Below are 26,830 nucleotides of genomic sequence, written 5' to 3' on the forward strand. Positions count from 1 at the left end.
ACCTCATTCTCTTTATTAAGTTCAGATTATGATTATGATGTTTATGATGAAACACAGTATATGAAGGGTCTTGCACGTAGCAGACACATTTTTTTTTAATGTTCTTTTTCCTTCCTCTTGTGCCCTTTTCCTTATATGCAAACTACTGCTAGGAAAAAACACTTCTCATGGATTATTTCTTCATTATTTTACGAATGAAAATTCCAAGGCTTAGAGAGCTTCTGGGATCTGCCACTAAAGCCCATGTTATTGACTACTATATTATAAATGGTGCTTTCGATTTTTTTAAAACTCTTTTAAACAATGTATTTATGCAGGAGTCAACAATCTTTTTCTCTAAAGAGTGAGGTTTTAGGCTTTGCCGGCCATCCAGTCTCTGTCACAACCCCAACCCTGCCACTACGAAAGCTGGCATAGGCAAGACATAAATAAATGTGTGTGGCTGTGTTCTAACAATACTTTATTTACAAAAACAGGCAGCTAGTCAGATTTGACCATGAGCCATAGCCTGCCAACTCCCGCATTCATGGATCAAACGTAAGATCATATAAAAAGCCTTACTATTTACGTAGAGACTGAAACAATACAGTTGAAAAGTTACTGCAGTGCAGGCATTTAAATGATCTGTTCAATCTGCATCAAGCTTAACCTGCTTTCATTTCCCAGTAACAATGTATATGGGCTTTCATGTATTCAATTATCCTAATTAACCATTCCAAGTTTAGATCAATGAACCAGAGAAATGTCAAAATACCTTAAAAGATGGTAGAGAGAATTATTATGTTCACTTATTGGAAAAGATTAATATCACTTGAAACATTTAACCAAATATGACGTTGGTAGTCAGGATTATTTATCCTTCACAGAACGAGTTTATTCCTCATCAGTATCACTGATTTATTCAACAAGAGCTCATAGTAACGAATAATGCAGCATCCTGCAGCTGCAAGATTTATCACAGAATACAATATATTCTAGAAATGTAGGGTGTTAACAAACCTGCACACAGAGTAAATTTTCATAGGACAATTAAATGACAGAACTTCTAACTTTACTCCTTTTTAAAATAAAGCAAAAGAAAAAGACCACAGGAAAACAGAAAAAAACCTGAAGTGCTGCCGGCTTCCTCAAAATCAATATTTCCAAGGTGCAGGACGCCAGCTACTACCCGGAACAGATCAAGCTTTTCTTCATCATCCAAACCAATCTTCTTCATGGCTGTGCACATTCTAATAAAATCTCCATGGTCATCTAACAAAGGATCTTTCAAGGAGCCTGCCTTAAGATACTACAAAACAAGAAGACATCAATTAACTGTGGTTTACATTATTTAAGTATACTAACACAACTACACAACGTCTATTCACTATGTAACATGCAAAAATAAAATGTGTCAATCATAAAACTTTAGTGTTCCAACACATTCAAAAACTGAATGACTGGGCAAAGTGTGCCCAGGATTTATGTATTATTTCTTTCAATGACATGTGAAATCTACAACTATCTCAATAAAAATTTCAGTCAAAAATGGAATGAGATGTTTTCCAATTTAATTACAATTTTAACTCTAAAACTAGGATATTATATAAAAATATAAATTGAGAGAAAATGAAGGGAATATCAGTGGTTGAAATGAATCAACATGAAACCACAGGTCAAAAAGAACTGAGGTTTTAAAAAACTGTAATAAAAATTTAAATCTGAAACTTAGCATTACACTCCTTCAGGTTAACTGCCATCAACTGCACCAATATTCAACAGCAGTAATGACTGGACAGGCTAACAGCAATGTTCATGGCCTGGGAATTAATTTCTAAACCTTTCCGTATTAGTATATATGAGGTAAAGTGTATTAGTAAGCATTACGCTTATGCTAAGAATTTGTGCAGTGACTGAAAACATTTCCGAAAAAATGAAGAGAAAATTTGCTTTCTCTCCTAAAAGAACGTGCATCTAAAGTATTCATTTACTAGAACCTATAACAAACTCAGAAAAAGGAAGAAGAAAAGTCAGCCCTGCAGAAACTAGAAGGAGGAAAAAAAAATTACTGGACACAGAAAGACTGGACTAGCAATTTTCCAGAACTTGAGAATGAATAAGTAAAATTAAACATTAGGTAACAGCATCAGAATTAACTGGTCATTAAAGACGCCCCTAGGAGATGTTTTTTTTCCTCCAGGTTGCCAATCGCTTCCCAGCTAAAGTTGTAATTGCCTTTCCACACAAGTCTTTAAAATGTTTAATTATGCATGTGTAAAATTTCTGGAAAATGTCTAGACAAAGAAATTTAATTTTATTCTTAAAGAAAACAATCACATGCAGCCAAATTTAGAACAAAGCACACATCGTGCAGAATTTTTAGTCTTGCAATTGAACGGTTACTTCATTTAAAAACTGTTTCTAATCAAATGTCAATGAATATATTGCTATCACAGCAGACTAAAAATACTGCATTCTCCTGAAACTAATACACAGCTTAAAGACATGCCAATGGAACTAGGCAAAGGATTCTAAATAGTCAAAATGATCACCTCATCCTCCTGATAAAGAAGACAATAAAAAGCAATTTAAACATATTAAATCCATTATTCACTTATATATTTTTATATATAAACCCAGTAATATGAATAAGATTCCTAACAAACTATGTTGACTCTAGAATCAGGAAGTGTACATTTTCTTCCTAAGAGAGCACAAAGACTGCTACTCTTTGGAGAGTAAAATCCAGTTTTCTTTCCTCTCCACCCAGTTTTTTTTTTTTTTTTTTTTTAAGGTAAAGCTACTTTAATTTTTTATTTATTTATTTATTTATTTATGGCTGTGTTGGGTCTTCGTTTCTGTGCGAGGGCCTTCTCTAGTTGTGGCAAGTGGGGACCACTCTTCATCATGGTGCGCGGGCCTCTCACTATCGCGGCCTCTCTTGTTGCGGAGCACAGGCTCCAGACGCGCAGGCTCAGTAGTTGTGGCTCACGGGCCTAGTTGCTCCGTGGCATGTGGGATCCTCCCAGACCAGGGCTCGAACCCGTGTCCCCTGCATTAGTAGGTGGATTCTCAACCACTGCGCCACCAGGGAAGCCCTCCACTCAGTTTTTTCCATGGTAAAAGATCAAATTTATATATGCATATATTTTTTCCTTTGGGATAGCTACAGTATCCCAACAGGAAATATCCCTATTATCTTAGTGGAAAAAATACAATTTCTATATTTCAATGATGCCAAATAAAAATATAGGTTATCATAACAAAGGAAGATACCATAATAAATATTAATGTCACTTCTTAATGTTCCAACCATGGATGTAATATAAAGTTTACATACATCTGTGTCTAAAATGATAAAACGTCAACTTAAAAATTAACTGCAGACACATCTGCTTAGAATTCAAATTAATGGGAATTTGTAGTTGCTTTCTGTTCTTTTCTATGAATATATTAAAGATATAATTCACCTCACCATTTTGAAAGTAGTCAAAAACATCTGACTCACAAATGCAGGGGCATTAAAAACCGAGAATAAAACCTTGTTCACTTAAATATAAATCTTTTAATAAAATAAAGACAATATGAACTAGTCCCTATAATTAATCCTGACTTAGGATTTCATAATTTAAGCTCCCTGAGTAGATGCAACTTAATCCCACTTATTACTTAAACACTGCATATTAAAATTTATAAAAGTTGCAGTAGATTTTTAGATTAAGGATTTAATGTTTTTAAAATAATACTTAATGGTATAATTATATCTACTTACTCTTAGAAATACAATGATTTAGTAAGACCTATACACAAAACTTTTCATAATATATTACAGAAACATGATGTTTTAAAGAGAAATATTAAATAATACATAAGCATTAGTTCACAAGAATGCTCACTCTACTTATTGTCTACATCAAAGCTTACTTCGGCCTTGACATAGACAATAAATTATGAAGGACATACTTTATACTTAATCACAAATGGGTAATATGAGAGTAAGTTTCAAAAATGTCAGCAAAGGATGATTCTTAGGCAATCTGATGCCCTCATGCCGGGAAAATAACAAGAGGAGAGCAGTGCACTGAGGTCCCACCAAGAAGACCCAGAACCTGTGGCTTCTGCAGATACCAAAAGAGGTGTAAAGTACTTCTCGGCGAGAGGTGTGGATGAGTATTTAGGTTTTATAAGCATAAGCCTAAAAGTAAGAGATCTTACTTGGTTTCCAAAATAAAAAATAGAATACATCTTTCAGCACAATTTTTTTGTATTAAAGATTATAATTTTTTTTAAAAGGCTACTTTACCTCAGGACTTTTTCGGTTCTGTAAAATGTGTTTGTCAGTTTCCTTGTTAGCAAAGTATCTAGTGCAGCCTCGGTTTAAATACTATGACAAAGAAATTTAAAATATAATTAACAAATATGATCCACAGGAAAACAATACAAAGGAAAACACAACTTATCAAATTTTGCTAACTCTAAAGAATTTCTAAACATAACCTGAGTATCATTTAATCTCTCAATTAAAATCAATACTTCTATATATCATAAACATTTCATTCTTACTAATCACAGCAGAGATGGTGAAAATCCTAACCTGACAATAGATTAAATTACATGATTAACATAAAAACCATAAAGCTTTCCTATTTTTCAAAGGTAGCAATTTTTTAAAAATATATATCTCCAGTTTATTTATTCATTTTAAACATCTTTATTGGAGTATAATTGCTTTACAGCATTGTGTTAGTTTCTGCTGTATAACAAAGTGAATCAGCTATATGCATACGTATATCCCCATATCCCATCCCTCTTGCATCTCCCTCCCACCCTCCCTATCCCACCCCTCTAGGTGGTCACAAAACACCGAGCTGATCTCCCTGTGCTATGCGGCTTCTTCCCACTAGCTATCTATCTTACATTTGGTAGTGTATATATGTCCATGCTACTCTCTCACTTTGTCACAGCTTACCCTTCCCCCTCCCTGTGTCCTCAAGTCCATTCTCTACGTCTGCATCTTTATTCCTGTCCTGCCCTTAGGTTCATCAGAACCATTTTTTTTTAAGATTCCATATATATGTCTTAGCATTCGATATTTGTTTTTCTCTTTCTGACTTACTTCACTCTGCATGACAGACTCTAGGTCCATCCACCTCACTACAAAATAACTCAATTTCGTTTCTTTTTATGGCTGAGTAATATTCCATTGTATATATGTGCCACATCTTCTTTACCCATTCATCTGTCGACGGACACTTAGGTTGCTTCCATGCCCTGGCTATTATAAATACTGCTGCAATGAACATCCCTTGATCATTACGCAGTGTCCTTCCTTCTCTCTTGTAACATTCTTTATTTTAAAGTCGATTTTATCTGATACGGCTATTGCTACTCCAGCTTTCTTGTGATTTCCATTTGCATGGAATATCTTTTTCCATCCCCTCACTTTCAGTCTGTATGTGTCTCTAGGTCTGAAGTGGGTCTCTTGTAGACAGCGTATGTACGTGTCTTGTTTTTGTATCCATTCAGCTAGTTTATGTCTTTTGGTTGGAGCATTTAATCCATTTATATTTAAGGTAATTATCGATATGTATGTTCCTATTACTATTTTCTTAATCATTTTGGGTTTGTTTTTATAGGTCTGTTCCTTCTCTTTTGTTTCCTGCCTAGAGAGGTTCCTTTAGCATTTTTTGTAAAGCTGGTTTGGTGGTGCTGAATTCTCTTAACTTTTGCTTGTCTGTAAAGTTTTTATTTTCTTCATCGAATCTGAATGAGATCCTTGCCAGGTACAGTAATCTTGGTTGTAGGTTTTTCCCTTTCCTCACTTCTAATATGTCCCGCCACTCCCTTCAGGCTTGCAGAGTTTGTACTGAAAGATCAGGTGTTAACCTTATGGGGATTCCCTTGTATGTTATTTGTTGCTTTTCCCTTGCTGCTTTTAACATTTTTTCTTTATATTTAATTTTTCATAGTTTGATTAATATGTCCTGGCGTGTTTCTCCTTGGATTTATCCTCTGTGGGACTCTCTGTGCCTCCTGGACTTGACTGACTGTTTCCTTTCCCATGTTAGGGAAGTTTTTGACTATAACCTCTTCAAATATTTTCTCAGACCCTTTTTTTTTCTCTTCTTCTGCGATCCCTATAATTCGAATGTTGGTGTGTTTAATGTTGTCCCAGAGTTCTCTGAGACTGTCCTCAATGCTTTTCTTTCTTTTTTCTTTATTCTGCTCCCTGGCCGTTATTTCCACCATTTTATCTTCCAGCTCACTTATCCGTTCTTCTGCCTCAGTTACTCTGTTGATTCCTTCTAGAGTATTTTTAATTTCAGTAATTGTGTTGTTCATACCTGTTTGTTTGGTCTTTAGTTCTTCTAGATCCTTGTTAAATGTTTTCTGTATTTTCTCCATTCTGTTCCCGAGATTTTGGATCATCTTTACTATCATTACTCTGAATTCTTTTTCAGGTAGGTTGCCTATTGCATCTTCATTTATTTGGTCTTGTAGGTTTTTACCTTGCTCTTTCATCTGTGACATCTTTTTTTGGCGTTTCACTTTTTTTTTGATGGGTGGTGCTGTATTCTTGTCTTACTGGTTGTTTGGCCTGAGACATCCAGCACTGGAGTTTGCAGGCAGTTGGATACAGCTGGGTCTTGATGCTGAGATGAGGACCTCCAGGAGGCCACACTCCGATTGATATTCCCTGGCGTCTGAGGTTCTCTGTTAGTCCAGCGGTTTGGACTCGGAGCTCCCACCACAGGAGCTCAGGCCCGACCTCTGGCCTGGGAACCAAGATCCTGCAAGCATGTGGTAGGCGAAGTCATGGCCCTCCAAAGACACAGACATCCAAATCCCTGGAACCGCTTGGCTGGGGCGCGGTGATGGGGACCTGGAGTCACCGGAGGAGCAGGTTGGTGGCCTGAGGCACATAGGGCGGCCTGGTGTCCTCGGGGTCAGAACCGGGCCACGTACACTGCCCACGCCACCCAGCGCACCCGGGACTCCACCTGGGCTTGACAGGCGTCTGCACCCCGGATTCACATCCGAGCCCCAGATTTACGTCAGTGACCCCGGTTTTACGTCTGAGGTCCCAAATTTACATCTCAAAGGTAGCAATTTTAAATCTTCCCAGGGTTAAATCTTATTGAAAATACAGTTCATAAGATATGAACTAAATATGTAAAAAGTCTCAAATAAGGACCCACACTGTGGTTTGATATTTTGAGCAATATTTTAAATTCTGAATAATTAACAAATAATATTCTTGAGTTTCTTAATTTTTGATTTTTACAATCAGTCCTTCAAAACATGCCTTTCATACTGACAGTTAACACTAATTGTACATAAATTACAACACCTGCTCTATGAACCTTCACAAGTATTCAAATAACAATTTCAGCTTTTATCTCAATGATTTACTTTCCTGCCCAGAAGCCTTTAAAGGCTAAGTGCTTTGAAAACACAGAATAAGGGAAGCAGCTGAGAAGAAAATAATACATTGGTCTTGAAGAGAATCTTTTACCCACACTTAAGGGGTGGGGGTCGTTCAGGAAGGACATGCACAGGGAACAGGATGAGAAAATTTTTTAAACGTCTCAGCTTTTCTTAAATCAGGTCACTAGGATTCCACTGTCCCATGGTATCAATTCCACGGTTAAATATATCGATAACATATTACATACCAAGGAAAAATTTACAGTAAATTTTGAAAGATTTAGGGACAAATTAATACTTTAGATGATCAATGCATTTATCTCCCCCCATTACAGTGAAATATTAAAATACAGTTAAAACCAGAAAATAATATGCAATGAATTTTTCTTTGTAGCCTAGAATCTTGGGGGAAAGAATAAAATAGAAGGGAGAGGGGATAATACTGATGAGCATTTTCAATTGACTGTTTCAAAACAGAGCTCTTTTATTTAGTAGAATAATAGTAGCTTAACTATATAGAGCCAAAACAAATGTTTTCTTTGCTAGCAAGAGTTTTATCCACCCGCCCCAACTGTTTTATCAAATACTTGGCTTTTGGACAGATAGACTTAATATTAAAACCTAAGAAAAATACTTGTTTCTTCTAACTTTTCTGTAACTAGAAAGCTATAGCTATTCTTGTCACCCATTCTCATTCTATCCAAGCTTTATTTATATTCAAGGATTCTTGCATGACTATAACAAATGCTTCCATGAAACGTGCAAAAATATTTCAAATTTTTGAATAATGCAAGCGTTTTAAACCTTTTATTTTCTAAAGTACATGTGGAGTTAATATGGGTGTTTTCAAACAGATGTATCTCTACAATTCTTTACATACTAATTTGGATAGAATAGTGACCAAAAAAACGGGGGGGAAAGCGTTCACCCTGCTGTAGGGTTTCTCCTTTGTCTTTACAACTTTACCCCTGAGTTATAACTGGAGGTCTAAACTAAATCCGAGAAAAACCTGTTGAAATGACCAACACACTTTTAAGTCACTCTAAGGCAGAATCATTTGGGGGAAGGAATACAGAGGTGTGTGTACACCTGCCTGAGAGGAATATCCAAGATGGCAGGTGTTTTTGGATGAAAGGTAATGCTGTTCCACGAGTTTCCTCTTACCAGCAAGAGGACTCTCCCAGTTCACGCCACAGAGACAAGAAACTCTCTGACCTGATAAAGCATTTCAGTGGCTGCCCCCTTAGGATGGCTGTCCTTGTGCCAGGAAAGACTGTACATTCTGAGACACAGAAACTATGTTCCCAAGCCCCCAAGTAGAAAGAAATGCTATATTAAGACAAGAATAGTCACATCACTTTATCATTAACTCAGTGTTGACAAAGCCACATCATCATTATTAAATTGTATATGATTCATATTAATTTATATTCCTTTTCTAAAAATCACTGTAGAGAAATGCCTCTTCTACTGTCATGAAGATAGTGTGGGCAACTAACTTCAAATTCCAATTAATTTGGTGAGTTCTAGAGAAGGTTAAACATTTCAGAATTATATAAATAGATGCAGTTATAAAGCCTTTTAAAACAACAGAGTTTTTAAATTTCCAAATATACATGAAAAGAAATTGATCGACGTAATAAAAGAAGAAGCCGGGTTGCAAATACACACACACACTCACACACTGAACAATAATTAAGCATAAACGTGTGCCGTGATTCTCAAATGGAGGACTTCTGGCCAGAGAGGACTATGAGAATCCCCTGGAGAGCTTCACACAAACTGCATTCCCTCCCCGCACCCCGTGACTCCCGTGTCCCACACAGGGACACTACCTTCTAGCTGAGAATCTGTCGTTACGTTAGCCACCCCCCAGTCACCACTTCCTGAAACTCAGTATTGACTGGTGATCCTTGGCACTCCTGATTTCCTTGTACTTCCCTCACAACTCCACCTGTGCTTTCTTTCTGGGGCAACTCTTCATCCGCTCATCCTCTTCAACTCCACAGTTTGGATCCTGGCACGTGCTTTTCTACATTGTGCAATCTCTCTGGACAGCCTCAACTACTCACTGTCACAGTTGTAACTACCACCAGGGCGCTGACGTCTCCCAAACCTGTCCCTGCAGCACTGACCTGACCTTAGTTCACCCAAGAGTCCTCCAAACAGCTCCACTCTGACGACCCACAGGCTCCAAACCTGGACTCATCCTACACACCATACATCTTCCATCTGGCCCCAATGTGGTACTTACAGCCACCCAGTGACCCTAATCGTATTTTGGAAACTCATTCCAGACTCCTCCTTCTCCTTACCTACTTCAGTCTCCAAGTCCTGCCAATTTTACCTCCTCCTATTTCACACATCCCCTCCTCAGTAACCCTGCCATCGCTAAAACAAATTCAGGCACTGAGTAACTGCTGCGTCACCTAAAGCCACAGGTTCCCAACCCATTTACCCACGGCTGCAATTTCTATCCATCCCCTCCCCTACCCTCTTAAAGCTATCTTCCATATTAAACCCAGAGGTAAGTACAGACCTGATATCCAACTTTCTACTTAACGCCCTTCGATCAGCTCCTTACTCACCACAGAAGTAAGACCAAACTCTCTAGCCTCACCTCCCACCCCTTCCTGTCCTACCATTTAAGCTATTTCCTGCCTTTCTTTGTTCATCTTTTTGCATCTACCAGGAACACCTCTGCATGTTTCTTCCTCTAGTTATAGGTAACACTTGAAAATCCTTCAGGATTCTGATGAAGCATCAACTGTTCCAGTAAAGTTTTTCCAAAATCACCAGCACCCTATGCATCTCTCTCACTTATCATTTGACATATCAGTCAGACTGTGTGTGTGTGTGTGTGTGTGCGTGTGTGTGTGTGTTTCCCACCAATTTAAGTTACTCAGAAGCAGGAACTGTGTCTCATTTATCTTTTTAACTCTGGCACAATGCCTGGTACCCAATGGGTAAGGAATAAATATTTGTTGAACTGAATCAAGGAAGACAAGTAGGGGTCCTTTATTAATTCAGTGGTCAAACTATTTTTTTACAAATAAGTCAAAGGTAACATTAAAGCTAGCATTACGGAACTATTATAAACTTCTTATTGAGTTTAAGGGGTTTAGCATCTATCCTTTTACCTATCCCATTATGCACCTCCTCATACAGTGTTATAAACTCAGCAGTAAATCTCAATACAGATCTACTTAGTACAAAAGTCATTCTATCCTATTACACTGAATTTAATGTAAGTTATATGCAACTAGACATCAAAATCCACTGAAATAAGTTTTAGAATAGAAGGCAACTCAATTTGCAAAAATTGTATGAAATTTCTTTTCATCCAACCTACCCGAAAATTATCTGGGGAGCTCAAATGAAGTCTTTCCCTAGTATCTTCAGAAGCACCAGCACACAACCTATAAAAGATATGATAATTCCTTTCCTCTTTGCCTTGAACACAGATCCTAGATTTCTCTAGAAGATAATGTGAAACAAATCCTCCAACAACTGAACTCTAAAAAACAAAACAGAGAAATTACGTTTTTGCATTTAAAGTCTTAAAGTATAACCTACCAATGTTAAATTATCTTTTCTAATAATCATTTGTCTATCAAAGAGGTTGTAATTTATGAAATAAAGGGGAAAAAACAGATAACTAAATGTAAGTTTACAGTATTTATAGAGATCACAGTGAACATATATATTATCCCAACTGTTTAAAAGAGGAAAATTTAAATATATTTGCCATGAGTTCAAGTACAGCACCAACTCTATCAAGACCCTCCCTGTATTTTCCAAAAACACTCCCCAAACATATTACCCCGAAACTCACTCTCACTTACCTTTTCATTGAAATGTATTTCCACAAATTTCCCAAATCGACTGCTATTATTGTTGCGAACAGTCTTTGCATTTCCAAAGGCTTCTAAGAGTGGGTTAGCTATTGAAAAAGAAGTGAAAATACGTCATCAGAAAGTTAGCATGAAGGACAATTACAAAGCAACATGCATAGTATGTTTCCATTTATTAATAAACATAAATAACTAGAAAAGTATTCTCAGAAACATTAACATGAATGAATTCACTTGTAATGTCAAATCCCACAAATATTTATTGACTCCCACTATGTGCGGGCCCTATTAAAGTGCAAGAGATGGAAAAGTTACTCAAAATTTATTTAAAAAAAAAAAAAAGTAAGTGTTATGAGAAAGACTAAATTTTCAAAAGTCACTAGGTGGCAAAATTTATAACTCAACTTTAAAGATTACTCCCTAAAAATTTTATGGTTTTCACATCAGCCCTACAAGAGCAGTGATGATAGTAAAGAAAACAGCAAGCTTCCTGTGACGAAATACAGTCAAGAAGTTATTAGTTGACTTACATTTAAAAATACACATTAATAAAACCTCCAGATTTAACATTTTTACATGCACATCCAACAAAATCTAACAAATAAGCGTTTCCAGAATTACCTACGACAGGTTCTCAGAACAATAGTTCTTGAAATCCCAAAGAACAAATGTAAAATTTTAACTGTCTTCATTTTATAATTTCACACATTCTCTCTCGCTCTCTCTCTCTACCTGACTGGAAAAGAGCTCCCAGAGTCTATTCTGGTACTCACCAGTCTTAACTATAAGCATACCAGATTAGTGTCAATCTTACTCACATATTCCTTCAATAACCTCATAAACTGCTTCATATGTTTACTGCTAGAATATTTCTCATGAAATCTTTTAAAGTCCATTTCTCTTATTCTACCCACAGTAGAAAGCTTAACTAGTCACTAAACCCTTTTAAAGATCACTCCCACGTTGCTTCACTTGCTAAAATAAGGAAGTATTAAAACTAAAAGAAATATTAGCATGTATTCCTCACCTAAAGATTTCTATGGCCCTGCCAGTTAACACAAACTATTCTCCAGTAAGGGGCTGCAGAGACACTTGGAGTAACACTTTCCAACTGTCCTCAACTAGAGCACGTTACACATTGCACAGTACGTTCTCACGGAAGAAAGCAGGCTTATCTGGTTTCAAAGCAAATCTGTACCTCAAGTAAACAAGTCCGAATATTAATTAGTATTTTATTCAACTAACCCATTATTTGTTTTTCATTTATTCAATTTTAAAGGGCAATTCCCTCACTAAAGGCACTTTACTGTGACTATACCGAGGTGTGTCACAGTACCACAGTGAGAACTGTAGATAAAAATTAGAAAACTATTTATATCAAGAAATATGAAAAATCTTACGGATGCGAACTTTAAAAATGTTTATTAGAGTCAAATTTATATACATCTACATGCATATTTTACATAATTGTGAAAAAAAATGTATGTAACATTTGCCTGCCATGATATAGCGAAATGCATGAACATAAAAGGCCCCTGATAAATTTTTGTTCAATTAGAATTTTTCTTTAAAATGTCAAGAATATTAAAATATGCACCTAGTAGAGCATATAGTTAAGATGCCTGGGTTTATGTCCCATTTCCACAACTGATGAGCTTATTTACTCTTCAGAAAGTTACTTAAACTCCTTCTACCTTAACTTCTCATCTGTGAAGCAGGGATAAAATAGTACTTACCTCGTATTCTACGGAGATTTAAGTTAGGTAACAGATTTTAAGCAAATCAGACAACGCCTAACACATCCCACACATGTCAGTATCATCATCATTATTAAATACTTACTGAAGGGGTGAGAAGAGTGTCCAAAGAGGCGTGAAACACCTCAGAGAACTAAAAGGAGACCAATGTGACGAAAGCATAAGGCTGCAGAGGAACAACGACTCAATCAGACCAGAGGAGGTGGGGCAGGCCACACAGAGCACTGGAGGTGATGATATGAATTTGGGGTTTTAGCTTGAGAGAAATACGAAGCCAATAAAGGGCTCGAGCAAAAGAGGTCATTCCAACTTCCACACAGAGAATAGGTTAAAGGGCAGCGAGACCATAAGAGGGGAGACCAGACAGGAACCTGTGCTGCAGGAGGTTGCTGCAGACTCAGCGTGACGGCGGCGGAGACCAAACAGGATCCGAGAAGGCTCTAAGGGGTGAGCAAGCCCTGACAGCCCGAGGAAGTCAATTTACAGACTCCTGCCTTCCAAGTGTACTCTTTCGTTAAAATGATTTCCCCCAGCACCTCATTTCCAAATAACCCTCTCCCTTTCTCCTTTGCAAAAACAAGGTCAACGAAATAAACAGGAGGCAGGAGGGCTTCCTATATTCCTCTCATTCATCCGACAGATATTTATGGAGCATATACTATGTATCAGGCACTATTCCAGGAGTTTGGAATATATAAAATCCCTGCCCTCTCAGCACGTACATGGGGTCGGGGGGGAAGACAACAGACAGTAAGTAAATGAGAAGATAACATCTGAGCAAAGATTTGTAGGAGATGGGAGAGTCTTTTGGATCTCCTGGAGAACACTCCAGACCACTTAGAGGATTCTTCTAAGTTAATTTCAGTACATATCTAACAATGGAAAATAAGAATTTTAAAAATTAACAATACCTTCGACAATTCTATCATCAATGTCTTGACCGGTTCCATACGATTCAGTCAGATATCTGTTTAAAATACAGGATTAAAAAAATGCTGGATGAGAATGATATTGCCTGCATTATCTTTCTAATTTTAATATTATTTAATACATCTAAAATTTAAACCTGGATCATGCACTGGAATGGCTTATTTAAAATTTTATATTTAAATGCAACTACTATTCTGTTATAGCTTTTTAAATATTTTTTTTAAATTTTTATTGATTGATTGATTGCTATGTTGGGTCTTCGTTTCTGTGCTAGGGCTTTCTCTAGTTGCGGCGAGCGGGGGCCACTCTTCATCGCGGTGCACGGGCCTCTCTCACTATCGCGGCCTCTCTTGTTGCGGAGCACAGGCTCCAGACGCGCAGGCTCAGTAGTTGTGGCGCACGGGCCTAGTTGCTCCGCGGCACGTGGGATCCTCCCAGACCAGGGCTCGAACCCGTGTCCCCTGCATTAGCAGGCAGATTCTCAACCACTGCGCCACCAGGAAAGCCCCTGTTATAGCTTTTTAAACGTTTAAAATTCTATTTGGATGGCCTTTAACATCTAAATCAGCATTATTTTTAAAACTTTTGGGGAATATTCTGATTTTAACCAACTACTTAGTTGTAAATATGCCACACATTGCACACAGAAATATTCATCTTTGACACTGGGAGGAGGGTTGTGGGGAGGTAGAAATAAGAAGGCCAATCATCATAAACTTAAGGTAAGAAATGGTTTCAACCACTCTAATGGCAGGACTATTGAAAAAAGAACATAAAGGCTGGATTTTGAAGGAACATTCCAAGATTTCCCTTTTGCTAAGCAGCACTGGTCTTCTCCAGGATCCTCATGAGAATAGCATGTCAGAGCTAGATTTCAACAGTCTGCAGCTTAGCTCCCACATGTCTGTTTTTGTAAAAGGGATAGAGCCCACCATTTCAAACTATGTCACAAAGCACGCAAGAGTATTCAGAGTCAACGGGTTCAAATCTCAAGGAGATCTTTGTAACTCTTTGCTCATAACATGTTCATGGCAACACTCTTCACAAGAGCCAAGAGATGGAAGCAACCCAAGTGCCCAAGTGCCCACTGAGGAATGAACGGGTAAACGAAATGTGATACATACACACGAGGGAATATTACTCAGCCTTAAAAAGGAGGAAAATTCTGACACAGGCCACAACATGGATGAACCTCGAGGACATCATGCTATGGGGGATAAGCCAACCACAGAAAAACAAAAAGTATATGATCCACTTATATAAGGTATCTAGAGTAGTCAAAATCATAGAGGCAGGAAGTAGAATGGTGGTTGCCAGGGGTTGGGGTCAGGAGAAACGGGGAGTTGTTTAACGGGTACAGAGTTTTAGTTTCTCAAGATGAAAGGTTCTGGAGACTGGCTGAACAACAATGTGAATATACTTAGCACTACTGAACTGTACACCGAGAATTCGTTAAGATGGTAAATTTTATGTTATATATTTTTTTACCACAATTGAGAAAAATCAACCTGCTCAAAATATTCTAGGTCAGATAAATACTCCTCACCTTAGAACAAATTTTGTATTTTCCGTTTTGCCAGCTCCTGATTCTCCAGATACAATGACAGACTGACTCATCTTGAGCACCTTCATGTCTCGAAAAGCCTTATCAGCTGGGGTCAAAATAATACATTAGCGATGAACAGTGTATTAAATACAAAATTTTCCAAATGATAGAAAGTCCATTTACTATCAAAAAGCACTTGCTCCTAAAGAAATTATAATGTGTGTTTACAGTTACCAAAATTTTTAAATAAAATCATTGAAAAGTGTTCAAAACATCTCTAAAGGTATTTACATTAAATGTTCTCTCTAGTTATCCTGACAGCTAAGTAATATGAAATCAAATAAACAACTCTTATGTTTGTACTAGAATGTCTCCACATTATGAGCTGTGGCTCAGCTTTTCCTAATACTAGAGCAGACCTGCAGAGAGATGAAAAATGCTCACTATGCATAACTAATGACATCCCCGGAGAAAAAAGCAAGAAGTAACGAGCTACCAATCAAGAAATCTGGCAGCCAAAATTTCTGCTGGAGAAAAAAAAAGGCATAACTGCACAATAAATCTGTGGGTTTTTTCCTGTAATACTACTATTAAATTTAAACATCGTGTAGAATTTTTCAGCATTTCAAAAATAGGCAAAATTAACTGCTTTAATTTTTTTAGATTTGTGATTATTTATATATACAATTTTTAACTATCTGCATTATACGCCAACAATTTAGACTATAAAATGTCTTTAAGACTCCACAGACAAGATGAGTACAATTCAATTCTATTAAAGTGGGCTCAAATTAAAACAATTTTGATTAAAAATTAGGTCCTGACAAACATAGCCCTATAAGGCAACTATTTCTCGCCTCAGACATGTGCTACCCATACCAGTGAAGAAAGCTCTATTAATGGCTTTTACTCTAAGGGCCAAATGCACACTACACACAAGAGTATTCACATCCCTTTGACCAATTTATCAGCAATCTGTTCCACCCACCTTTGTGGAATCGTTGTAACAACTTTTTTAGCAGTAAACAACTAAAAACAAAAGCCGGTTTATTTACATTTTAAACATGTAACTTGCTCACACTGAGGATCTAAGGATTTTGCACCATTTAGCCAGCTGATAGAACACACACCCATGCCCATCAGAGCATCACAGAACCAGAAGTCAATGTGCAGCTGCCCTGGACTTGGTGTACACATTCACTCTTGCCTAGCAGCACACAGTACACGGTCAGCCAAATCTAGAGGTGAAACCCGGTCAGGCCATAATACAGGTACAAAGAGAAAGCCCAAAGAGAAAGTAATTGCACTAAGAACCAGAACCAAAACGGTTCTGGTTGCACTAAGAACCAGAACCAAAACGGTTCTGGTTGCACTAAGAACCAGAACCAAAATGGTTCTGGTTGCACTAAGAACCAGAACCAGCTATGTCTGAATCCCAAGGCTTAGCTAACATCTCTGTACCTGCAGCCACCAGCTACGGGGGACGCCTGTCAAATAACTCCCTCTCTGCTCCTCACAGCTAAAGTGCTCTGAGATGAGACAGCGCCTGAGAAAGGCAGAGACAGATGTTGCCGCCTTCCCACACGGATCCCCCAGAGATAGGAAGCATGTATCACTGTCGATCCTTTACAGTTTACAGAGCCCTGATGCGGGGCAAAGCACGGAAGACGTCTGCTCTCACAGCTCCTTTCTAGCCCAGGTAACGCGCTCACTAGTGATGACCTGGGTAACAGCAGACAGCCTGGGCCTCCTTCCTAGCTGTGGAAGGAGGACACTTTTCAGGTGGAGTCAGAAGGAAACAACAGGTCAGCTTTTATTATGACCTACTTTCAACTGGGTGGACACGCTTAAGATGACACGGGCCTTTAACAAAGGTAATGAGGTACAACCGCCCCGTGAGTTGGCCGCAAAAGTATCTTCCCCACCCTGTGTGAATACATGCCCCTGACATGCTGATACATTCAGAATGCACACAAGCCCTCCAAAATACGTATTCGATTCATGGTATCTCTTATTAATCCAAAAGAAAAACTGAGTAAATTTGTACAATTTAAAGAAAAATAAATATTAAGATACAATTAAATTACTTACCAATTGCAAAGACATGAGGTGGCATCGTCCCAAGAGATTTTCCTTGGTACGACTTTATTGTTTCTGAAGAATATATTTTAGGTATGTCAAAGTATGGGTTCACTGCAATCAGAATGTTGGCCACATATGTCTAAGTGGGAAAGACATAAACATAAAATTTTCCAATTACTGTTTTCATTTAAAACCAAACAAGGGTCACAGGAGAAAGAACACACAGGAAATAGACACCCCCAGTTCTCTCTATAAGTAGAACTCCTAAATCTGCATTTCTGGACCTAAATATTCCCTGATCTCTATAGGACCCATATTTCTCTAATTCTTAATAAATATTTACATCTTCTTAACCCATAGCCATCTAAAGCTCAGCACATCCAAAATCAAAATCATCTCTCTTGACCTCCCTTTGCCTCAAAGGAAACATGCGCCTCCCACCCTCCCTCCCAGGTTCATCACTACCAGGTCTGCATGGGCAGAGCTGAGTCTACACCTCCATCTCAGACACCTTCTGTTGACTCCACTTACGACATCTACTCTATGCCTACAGCCTGAGTTTTGCTAATTTGTATTCCTCGCCTAGACTACTTTCTTCACCCTGCTACTAAACAGTTTAACATAGCTCACAGGACCCTCTAGGCCCTGAAGAGTTTAACATAGCTCACAGGACCCTCTAGGCCTATGTCCATCACTGAAAGCCAAGGACTGATTTAGCTCGGTGGTGACCACTTGGTCCCAGAGTTTTGCAAAACAGCATATGCGCTAACCATTGCCTAGAATACTGACGGGCTAAATCTTTAATGAGCAAGTGAAGCTTGCTTTTAAATCTGAAATTTAACTGTGGCTTCAAAAGACCAGAAAAATGCCACCAATAGGATTTATAAAATTCCTCGTGGGGAGAAAGAGAGTTGTGGTTTAGCAATTAGTTGTGGTTTACTGGCCAAACTAGGACACACAAGACCATGTTTTTCTCTTTTCTGCTTCTAGCTGTGGAAGGGAAATGATGCAGAAACCCTGAACTCTCAGCCTACTCATCTAAAATTCCGTGAATGTTCCCAAAGATGTTTCCTGGAGTTGGGTAAAATATAAGAAATTCCCGATAATAATGTTTCTATGGGAAACAAAAGGAAAGTAATAGAGACTTTAGTAACCAAGGGAAATGTTAAATGTGAGTTAGCTATTGTTCTACTCAAATCTAAGGGAGGATGGTGGCAACTCTGGTTGGTGAGATGTATAAAAATATCCAATTTAAACTATTCTGAACTGCTCCCCTCTCTTACATATATTATGATAATAATAACTCTATTTGTGTATTGCTGATATTTACTGGTTTTATAACTAAAAGGCATAACTGGCTAGGCAAAAACCCACCAGTCACGGCTTTCATTAACTTTGAAAATACTGGTTTTCCAAACAGGATCTGAATGATCCTAAACAGCCACTATCTAACACTATCTAACAACCGCATACACATCTTAGGAAAAGAAGGCAATAACAACTAGGAATAACCTTAAAATTCTCCAGAGTGATGCAGACATTATACATGAGAAACAAAAACTTAAATTTCACAAATAGGTAATTATTTCTATCAAGCATGTGATTTAGCAAAGACTTGCAGGTCAACTAAACATAATGTGAAAAAAGAAAACTAATTTTTTTGAAAGTACAATGAATTCTGCACGTAAACCTTCAGCTATCAATGGTCACAGTGAGCAAACGTAGCACCACTGCAGCACAGGAAGCCTTAAAAGACCAACGAAAATCCCATGGGTGTGAAGCTTTCCTATAAACATCCCAAATAAAAACAAAGTATCTCAATTTCTTTGAATAAGATCATTCTGTAAAGGTAACTTAAAATTTGTAAACTTCAAGAAAAAGATATTAAAACAATTAAAACTTGCTCAAATAAATAAAATTGCTCCACTACCACCAAGTGATGTTAGACATGTAAAGAAAAATTAGCGGCCAGTTCTACTTGAAAGATGGTTACATCTAAATCAACTTTTACTGGCTTATTACAAGTTAAGCTGCTTTAACAAACAAATTTTTAAAATTTTTATTATTTTAGTACCTAAAACAACATTTAGCACACATTAGATACTCAATATTAGTATGCTGATCAAGTGAATTTTGCTTCTAAATATATTTTTAAATAAGAATAGCCGTATATATATGTGTGTGTGTGTGTGTGTATATATATATATATATTAACCGAAATACACTATTTACTTGATTTTGAGAAAAATCAAGGAGGAAAGGAAAGACTTAATAACTATGTATAACCGAAAGACAGCAAGTAAACTCTTCTGGAAAAGACTAGATTAGTTCTATTTCCCAGCTGTCATTACTTGGACAGATGGCAAAGACTAAAGGTAATTTAGTCGGAATTAAGTAAGTACAATTAGGCAAATTGATAGTGATATAAAAGATTAAGAATGTCATTTGATCTAGGAAGTGTCAGAGAAGCCATGTGTTTTCTTCGTTCAAAAATAATGAAGAGTCCCATCTTTATAACAGGAGGGCTACAGTGCGGTAATTTACCTCCAGCCAACAAAGGGATATACAGAACTCATACGTGCCCAATGAATCATTATAATTAAAACAGACTAGTTAAGTATCCATCTGAATGATTTGGTACAAACCCTATTTCCATTAAAAGCATTGTCTTTCATTTTTAAGTATCCTGGGTTTTTAGGGTAAGTTATCTGTTTGGAATGAAATATTGCAACTATTCAGTCTCTGTGATCAGCATTTCAGTGTTCCTGATATTTCCTCACGTACTGCCTTCTATTCTAATTCACACTGTTTTGTCTTCCAAGTTTTTAATTTCAATACGTATGCCTTATAGTCTGCCTTAAACGTTTTGCAGAACAATGTGGAAACTGCATCAATTAAAAAGATCTACAGATATATGCCAAAAGTTAAAAAATCAAAACTCAAAATAATTAGTGTTTTTTTTTTAAATATCCAAATTGGATAGTTTTAAGTCTGAATGATATTAAATGATGCTCTGCATTCATCATTTCATTCTGCAAATATTTATTAAGTGCCTACTATGTACCATGTGTGGTCTAAGCCCTGGTGTTAGAGCAATAAATCAGAAAAGAATCCTTATCCTCACCGAGCTCACCCTCCGTTCAGCAGGCTCAGATCAAGTATGATTTCCTGTTAGAAAATCTCAAGCTCAACAGAATCAAACAGTAGCACGCAAAATAATTATTCGCACAGAAACTTAACGTACAGGTAAAATACTTACGTAAATTCTGTCCTTAATGTATCGAACTTTGATATTGTGGAGCAGTGTGGCTTCATTCAAATACATTAATGAACCTGAGACGGAAAATTTGTAAATCATTAGATATTTGAAGAAAGAAAGTAAAATAAAACAATGCCATCTTAATCTGAATCACTCTGATCCAAGTTAAAATTCACCTGTTAACGTTAGATTTAATTCCATCTTTTTTCCTGGTACATGTAAACCCCAGAGGCTGATTTAAAATGTATCTAGTTTACATATGTGTGACAGTGATATTTTTAAACAATAAATTTCCAGCGAGGTGAGTACCTCTAGTTAGTACCAGGTGAGTACAAAAAACCGAGGACAATTCAAGTGGAAAAAAAGAACTACTTTAGATAGTGCTGATTTTAATACATTTTGACACAAAAAAAGATTAGTAGACGACACTAATCCCATCTGATGCTCAGAATTTTACAGGAAAAACACAAAAGATAAAATTTTAGAATGGGAAGGGATCGTGTCATTCAGGCAGTGCCTCACGACTGATAGACTAAACAAGAATCCTGAAGAAATCTGTACGTCTTAAACCAGGATATGCAGCTAACTGACAGCAGCATCAGGGTAGAAATCTTGTTTTTCTAACGTCTGTCCTCCTAACGCTCTGACACATCCCGTTCTCCCAGCCTGATCTACTGCCCCGGCCCTCAGTCCCCTGAGCTCCATTTCCACGTTGCCACCACGCACTTGAGCAGACAAGCCCACTCTTCCCCCAGCCACTCTGCTTCCATTATCAGCACCACCGTTTCTCACTCATCTATTCTGCAAGCCTTAGTCAATACTAGGACCATCCTCTCTCCCCGTCCTTGCTCTAAGCCCATTTCCAAGTCTTTATACATGTAATAAAGTATAGCACAGCACCAGCTTCATGGTAGGCACTCAAAATTAGCACAATCTGAGTCTGAAATGTCTCTCCTTTCTTTCCATTTCCACAGCCCCAATCCCAGTTTAGGTGTCGTCACCTCGTCTGTAATCATAGCAGCCTCTCACTTGTCTACTGCCGCAGTCTCTCTCCTCTCTAACCCAGATTGCTCAGTGCATTAATCTAACCACACTAGAGCCCTGACTAAACCTCTCTCTTCCTCAAAACTCAGCAGTGGGTCTCCGTCAACTACCAAATCCATGTTCAAGTCTGATATTCAAGGCCCTTAGTAAACCTGTATTCAACTGACCTTTTCATATAATTTTCCATAACTCCCTTTAATATGGTCTAACCTGCAGGCAGACTAAACCATTTACCAAACTCAACTACCATGCATGCACTGGGCTGCACCTCTATATTTCTACTTGCTCCTCTGTACTTTCGTTATGGTGCTTACCACAGGATGCCAGTCTTGTGATGACAGTTTTGTATATCTGGTTTTGGCTTCTATACCGGATCCCTGAGGGCAGGGCCCTGCCTGATTCATTTGCTTGTTTGCTTGATCCCTCACTGAAGTTGTATATATGCCTACACTGTATGTATATATAAAACCTACAATGCAACACCCGACCAATTCTGTCAAACAAGAGCCCGTTGCTCTACCTGCCTCAACAGACTGCCCGTGCTTCTACACTCACACGATGCAGCCAGTTCACACCGCAAGGACACGGGCCTCACTGTTTTCTAATGCCACTTACAGCAGAAAAATACACAGTAAGAAGTGGGTGGAGGCCCCTAACAGCTGAAGTGCAGCCCTCTTTTCAGTTGAGGAAAGATGTGGAGAAGGCAGGCAGCAGGGGGCATCTCGTGTGGGCTTCGGTCCCCTACTTTCTATACCCCTGCACTTCTTCCACCCCCGTCCCCAGGAGCTTGATCTACAAGCTGCCTTTCCTTACGCAGAGCACAACATCGAACCGCTCGCCCATCGCTCAGCTTCCTCTGAAACTGCCTGGCTGCATGATGCTACTCTCTCTGCCTCCTGTAAGTAAGAGTGCCTAACGCCACGGTACAGCTCCCCGAGCAAAGCTAATCATGTGAACCTACGTGGCATGCAGGTGGCTGCTTGCCCTTCTTTCTCTACCTCCTCCCATACTCGCCACCAGCCTTCTCAGGGATACCTGGTAATCCAACTAAATAAATCCCTCACTGCTGTCCACAGACAGATGGATGGATAAAGAAGATGCGGCACGTATATGCAATGGAATATTACCCAGCCATAAAAAGAAACGAAATGGCGTTTTTCGTAGTGAGGTGGATGGACTTAGAGTCTGTCATACAGCGTGAAGTAAGTCAGAAGAGGAAAACAAATACCGTATGCTAACACATATGTAGGGAATCTAAAAAAAAATGGTTCTTAAGACCCTAGGGGCAGGACAGGAATGAAGACGCAGACGTAGAAAATGGACCTGAGGACATGGGGAGGGGGAAGGGTAAGCTGGGACGAAGTGAGAGAGTGGCATGGACATATATACACTACCAAACGTAAAATAGATAGCTAGTGGGAAGCAGCCGCATAGCACAGGGAGATCAGCTCTGTGCTTTGTGACCACCTAGAGGGGTGGGATAAGGAGGGTGGGAGGGAGACGCAAGAGGGAGGGGATATGGGGATATATGTAAATGTATAGCTGATTCACTATGTTATAAAGCAGAAACTAACACAACACTGTAAAGCAATTATACTCCAATATAGATGTTAAAAAAAAAAAAATCCCTCACTGCTGAAATATCTGCCAATGACAATAAAAATTTGGACCAGAGGGTCTTCCTCTTAAATTATGCCACTCAGACTACTCCATTTAAATAAAGACACAGAAAAGGAAAGACAGAAGGGAACATGTACGACCCTCAGCTTGCCAGAATGGGAAATGCTAAGTCTCAGTGGCCTTTGCATCCCTGAAGGCACGACCTAGGGATGCTCAGAGGGTCTTGGAAATCACCTCCTGCTCCACCAAATTCCCTCCTCCCCTCCTCTCCTAGGGCCACCCCAGGGCTACTTGGTGGGGCTACTGACATGCAATGCTTTCGGTGAACTGTTTGCCTTTTATGCCTAATTATTCATAGATTTAACTATATACTCGATATTAAAAATTTTTAAGTAAGACATAATAAAAGAATGAACATCTTTGTTTCTTTATAAACTCCGTAAGAATAATATTGGTATAATTAATATATACTGAGCACACCAAAAGTTTCTAATGAAGACTGGATATCACTCAATTATTAAATTTAGGAATCTGACTAGGGAGTTATCTAAGCATTTAAGATTCTAACTTATTTGTTACAGTTCTGGTTCACTGAGAGAAAAATAAGAACCCACAAACAACTTCAACACAGTAGAAGTCAATCAATTCTATCATTACACTGCTGTAGAAGTCATTTCATTACTGAAAAGGAGACTGAACCAGGCAACTTTGGGGATTCTTTCCAATATTATAGTTTATACTTTATTATTCTCGACTTCTAACAGGGATCATTCACGAAGATTATTACATGCCATGTAAGTAACAGTAGCTTAAAAATTAGCACAAAAAATTGCTTATTTTAATTACCAACCTCACATCCCTGAACTACTTTCCTATTCTGGCATTAATCCTCAAGAGTCAAGTAAAAAGGCAAAGTTAACATACTAAACTCCACACATAAAACCCTTCACATAGAAAACCTGGAGCTAAAACTAAAGGTAATAAATTCTGCTATATTATGAGGGCACTACCAGAAGTCAACTCGTGGGTCTGTTTCAACAGAACCTTTATCACAGAGTTCAGGATGTTCTATAGACATCAAGCTTTTAATCATTACATTATTACCGTGATGCAGAGAAGAGGAAAGGATTTTAGAGATACGCACGTGAGACCCGAACAAACAACGCCATGCGTCACTTGGCGGAGGACAGTGGTGTAGCGGGCAACCAAGCCTCAGGCAAAAGGACTAAACTACTAAGTGACGGAACCACTTTCGCTGGAAAACCTGCATTCTGAACTCAACCGTTAGAGCTGCGTTCGGGATGTGGTCTCAGAAAGGGGACATCGAGTAGGGCCGGACTGTGCGGTGAGGACAGGTACATCCTCAGCAACATGCCTGCCGTCTGGCATCACCAAAGTCAACACCTGCAAGAAGCGGCACATCTCCACTAAGACCAGGGGGAAACTGCACGGTTAGACAAGTCCACCACCGTGAAACAACCAGAGGGAGGCTGCTTTAAAATATTTAAGAGAGGGATTAAAAGTAACTCGACATCATTTATTATGTTTAGCTCTATGTGGATACATAAACCAGAAAACATTATTTTGATACATGGAAAGGACTGATTCCAATTCCGAATACCCTAGCAAGTTTTAACAGAAAAGAATTTTCTCTTATTTTACATACGATAGAATCTCGTTCCTTTCTGTTGTTGTTCTGATTGCTGTTCAGAAAAATATTATCCCATCAGACAAACTCTCTAGCAATTTTGGAAAGGAAGGGAGCGCCCCATTTTTTCTCCCTGTCTCTTACGCCTAATAACAACAGATACCGTCTATTGAGAGGCTGTGAGAGGTCAGGCACTGCACCAAGCATTTTAAATGTATCATCTCTAAGCACGAAACATAAAAATCATTACTCCTGGGCTTCCCTGGTGGCACAGTGGTTGAGAGCCTGCCTGCCAATGCAGGGGACACAGGTTCGAGCCCTGGTCTGGGAAGATCCCACATGCCGCGGAGCAACTCGGCCCGTGAGCCACAACTACTGAGCCTGCGCGTCTGGAGCCTGTGCTCCGCAACAAGAGAGGCCACAATAGTGAGAGGCCCGCGCACCGCGATGAAGAGTGACCCCCGCTTGCCGCAACTAGAGAAAGCCCTTGCACAGAAACGAAGACCCAACACAGCCATAAATAAATAAATAAATAAAATTAAAAAAAAAAAAAATCATTACTCCTGTTTTCCAGACGAGAAGCTCAAAGGGGAGAGAGAAACTGCCTACAGGCACACAGCTTCCTAATGGCACAGTCAGAATCTGAACTCGGGGCTCCCCCATTACTCCTGCATTCCACGTCACACAGGGGGATCTTACAGGCTTACTCAAATGCGAACTCCAGAGAAAACCAATAAGGACAAAATATATTCCTTTCTCCTACCTCTCTTATTTAATCGCAGAGTTTTTAATGCCAGATACGTTTAACGAAACCCATGACAACTGGCCGTGATTCTTAAATATCGCCACATAAAAAATGAAACACGATTACCGCTTTATCTTGAAAATGTAAGAATAAACATGGCCTATTGCTCTGGATACAGTATTTTTTCACCAAAAATTCTAAGATAGTTGTAAGTCAAATTAATGTTGCACTTTAATCCAATGTTCTGAAATCAATTTTCAATTAGTACTTATTACATAGTGTTTTTTTTAATGTCTGTTTCCTTCAAACGGTGACACTAAATGGGTCCTCTTGACTCAACTTCCAAATTATTGAACCACATATACAACTATAAAAATCATCTGATTCCAGATGATTCAGAGGTTCAAAAAAACAAAAAAACATAAAACCAAGAGATCTTTAGTTCAGGCTTCATAGTTAGTAAATGATTACCATTCCCTGTATTTACACAACTGAGATAACACTAAAAAGATATTCAGGAGACCCCTTCACCAAAGTGCAAATGTGAGAGAACAATGCATCTAGGACTGTGGGGCCCCTGAACCTTCAGGTCAAAAGGCAACATTTCTTCTGAACAAGGACGGTGTGCCCTGTAATATAATCACTCACGTACTTTTTGAAGGAACAGTTCCCTTTTCTATGATGAGAACTAGTTTTTAAATTGATACTTACAGTTATCTTCCACATCTTTTTTACTGTCCTCTTCTGCAGGGAACACTTGGTTTATGAGAGCCAGAAATGTCTAAAAAACACAACAAGAGCTCATTAAACGAGAAGCTTACAAACAGTAAGAAAGATGAGCTTAACTGACTGCATACATTGAAATAATGGCAATAATATGCTCTTCATTAAAATGTAATACAAGATCCTACTACTGAACAAGTCATCACTCACATATA

The 26,830-nt window shown here is 38.4% G+C and overlaps 1 protein-coding gene and 1 long non-coding RNA gene across 12 annotated transcripts in view; one reads left to right on the plus strand and one right to left on the minus strand.

The window, feature by feature from the left end:
• Positions 1–26,830, plus strand: part of LOC309666676 — a 314,729-nt gene that overhangs the window by 184,816 nt on the left and 103,083 nt on the right. The gene's annotated exons all lie outside the window — the stretch shown is intronic.
• MYO6 (myosin VI) overlaps positions 1–26,830 on the minus strand; it is a 141,579-nt gene that overhangs the window by 54,438 nt on the left and 60,311 nt on the right. For 10 of the 11 annotated variants that reach the window (XM_082474155.1, XM_082474157.1, XM_082474156.1 and 7 more), the window contains 9 exons: positions 26,604–26,673; positions 20,836–20,909; positions 17,586–17,715; positions 15,495–15,600; positions 13,930–13,985; positions 11,253–11,350; positions 10,760–10,924; positions 4,283–4,363; positions 1,108–1,288 (listed from right to left, as the gene is read on the minus strand). In XM_082474155.1, coding sequence (XP_082330281.1) covers positions 1,108–1,288; positions 4,283–4,363; positions 10,760–10,924; positions 11,253–11,350; positions 13,930–13,985; positions 15,495–15,600; positions 17,586–17,715; positions 20,836–20,909; positions 26,604–26,673 — 961 coding nt within the window. Of the gene's footprint in view, positions 1–1,107; positions 1,289–4,282; positions 4,364–10,759; positions 10,925–11,252; positions 11,351–13,929; positions 13,986–15,494; positions 15,601–17,585; positions 17,716–20,835; positions 20,910–24,643; positions 24,919–26,603; positions 26,674–26,830 lie in introns of those variants that run through there. The other variant, XM_082474161.1, reaches the window with a different exon arrangement.

Source organism: Balaenoptera physalus (assembly GCF_965194825.1).
Source record: "Balaenoptera physalus genome assembly, chromosome: 9".
Classification (NCBI taxonomy): domain Eukaryota; kingdom Metazoa; phylum Chordata; class Mammalia; order Artiodactyla; family Balaenopteridae; genus Balaenoptera; species Balaenoptera physalus.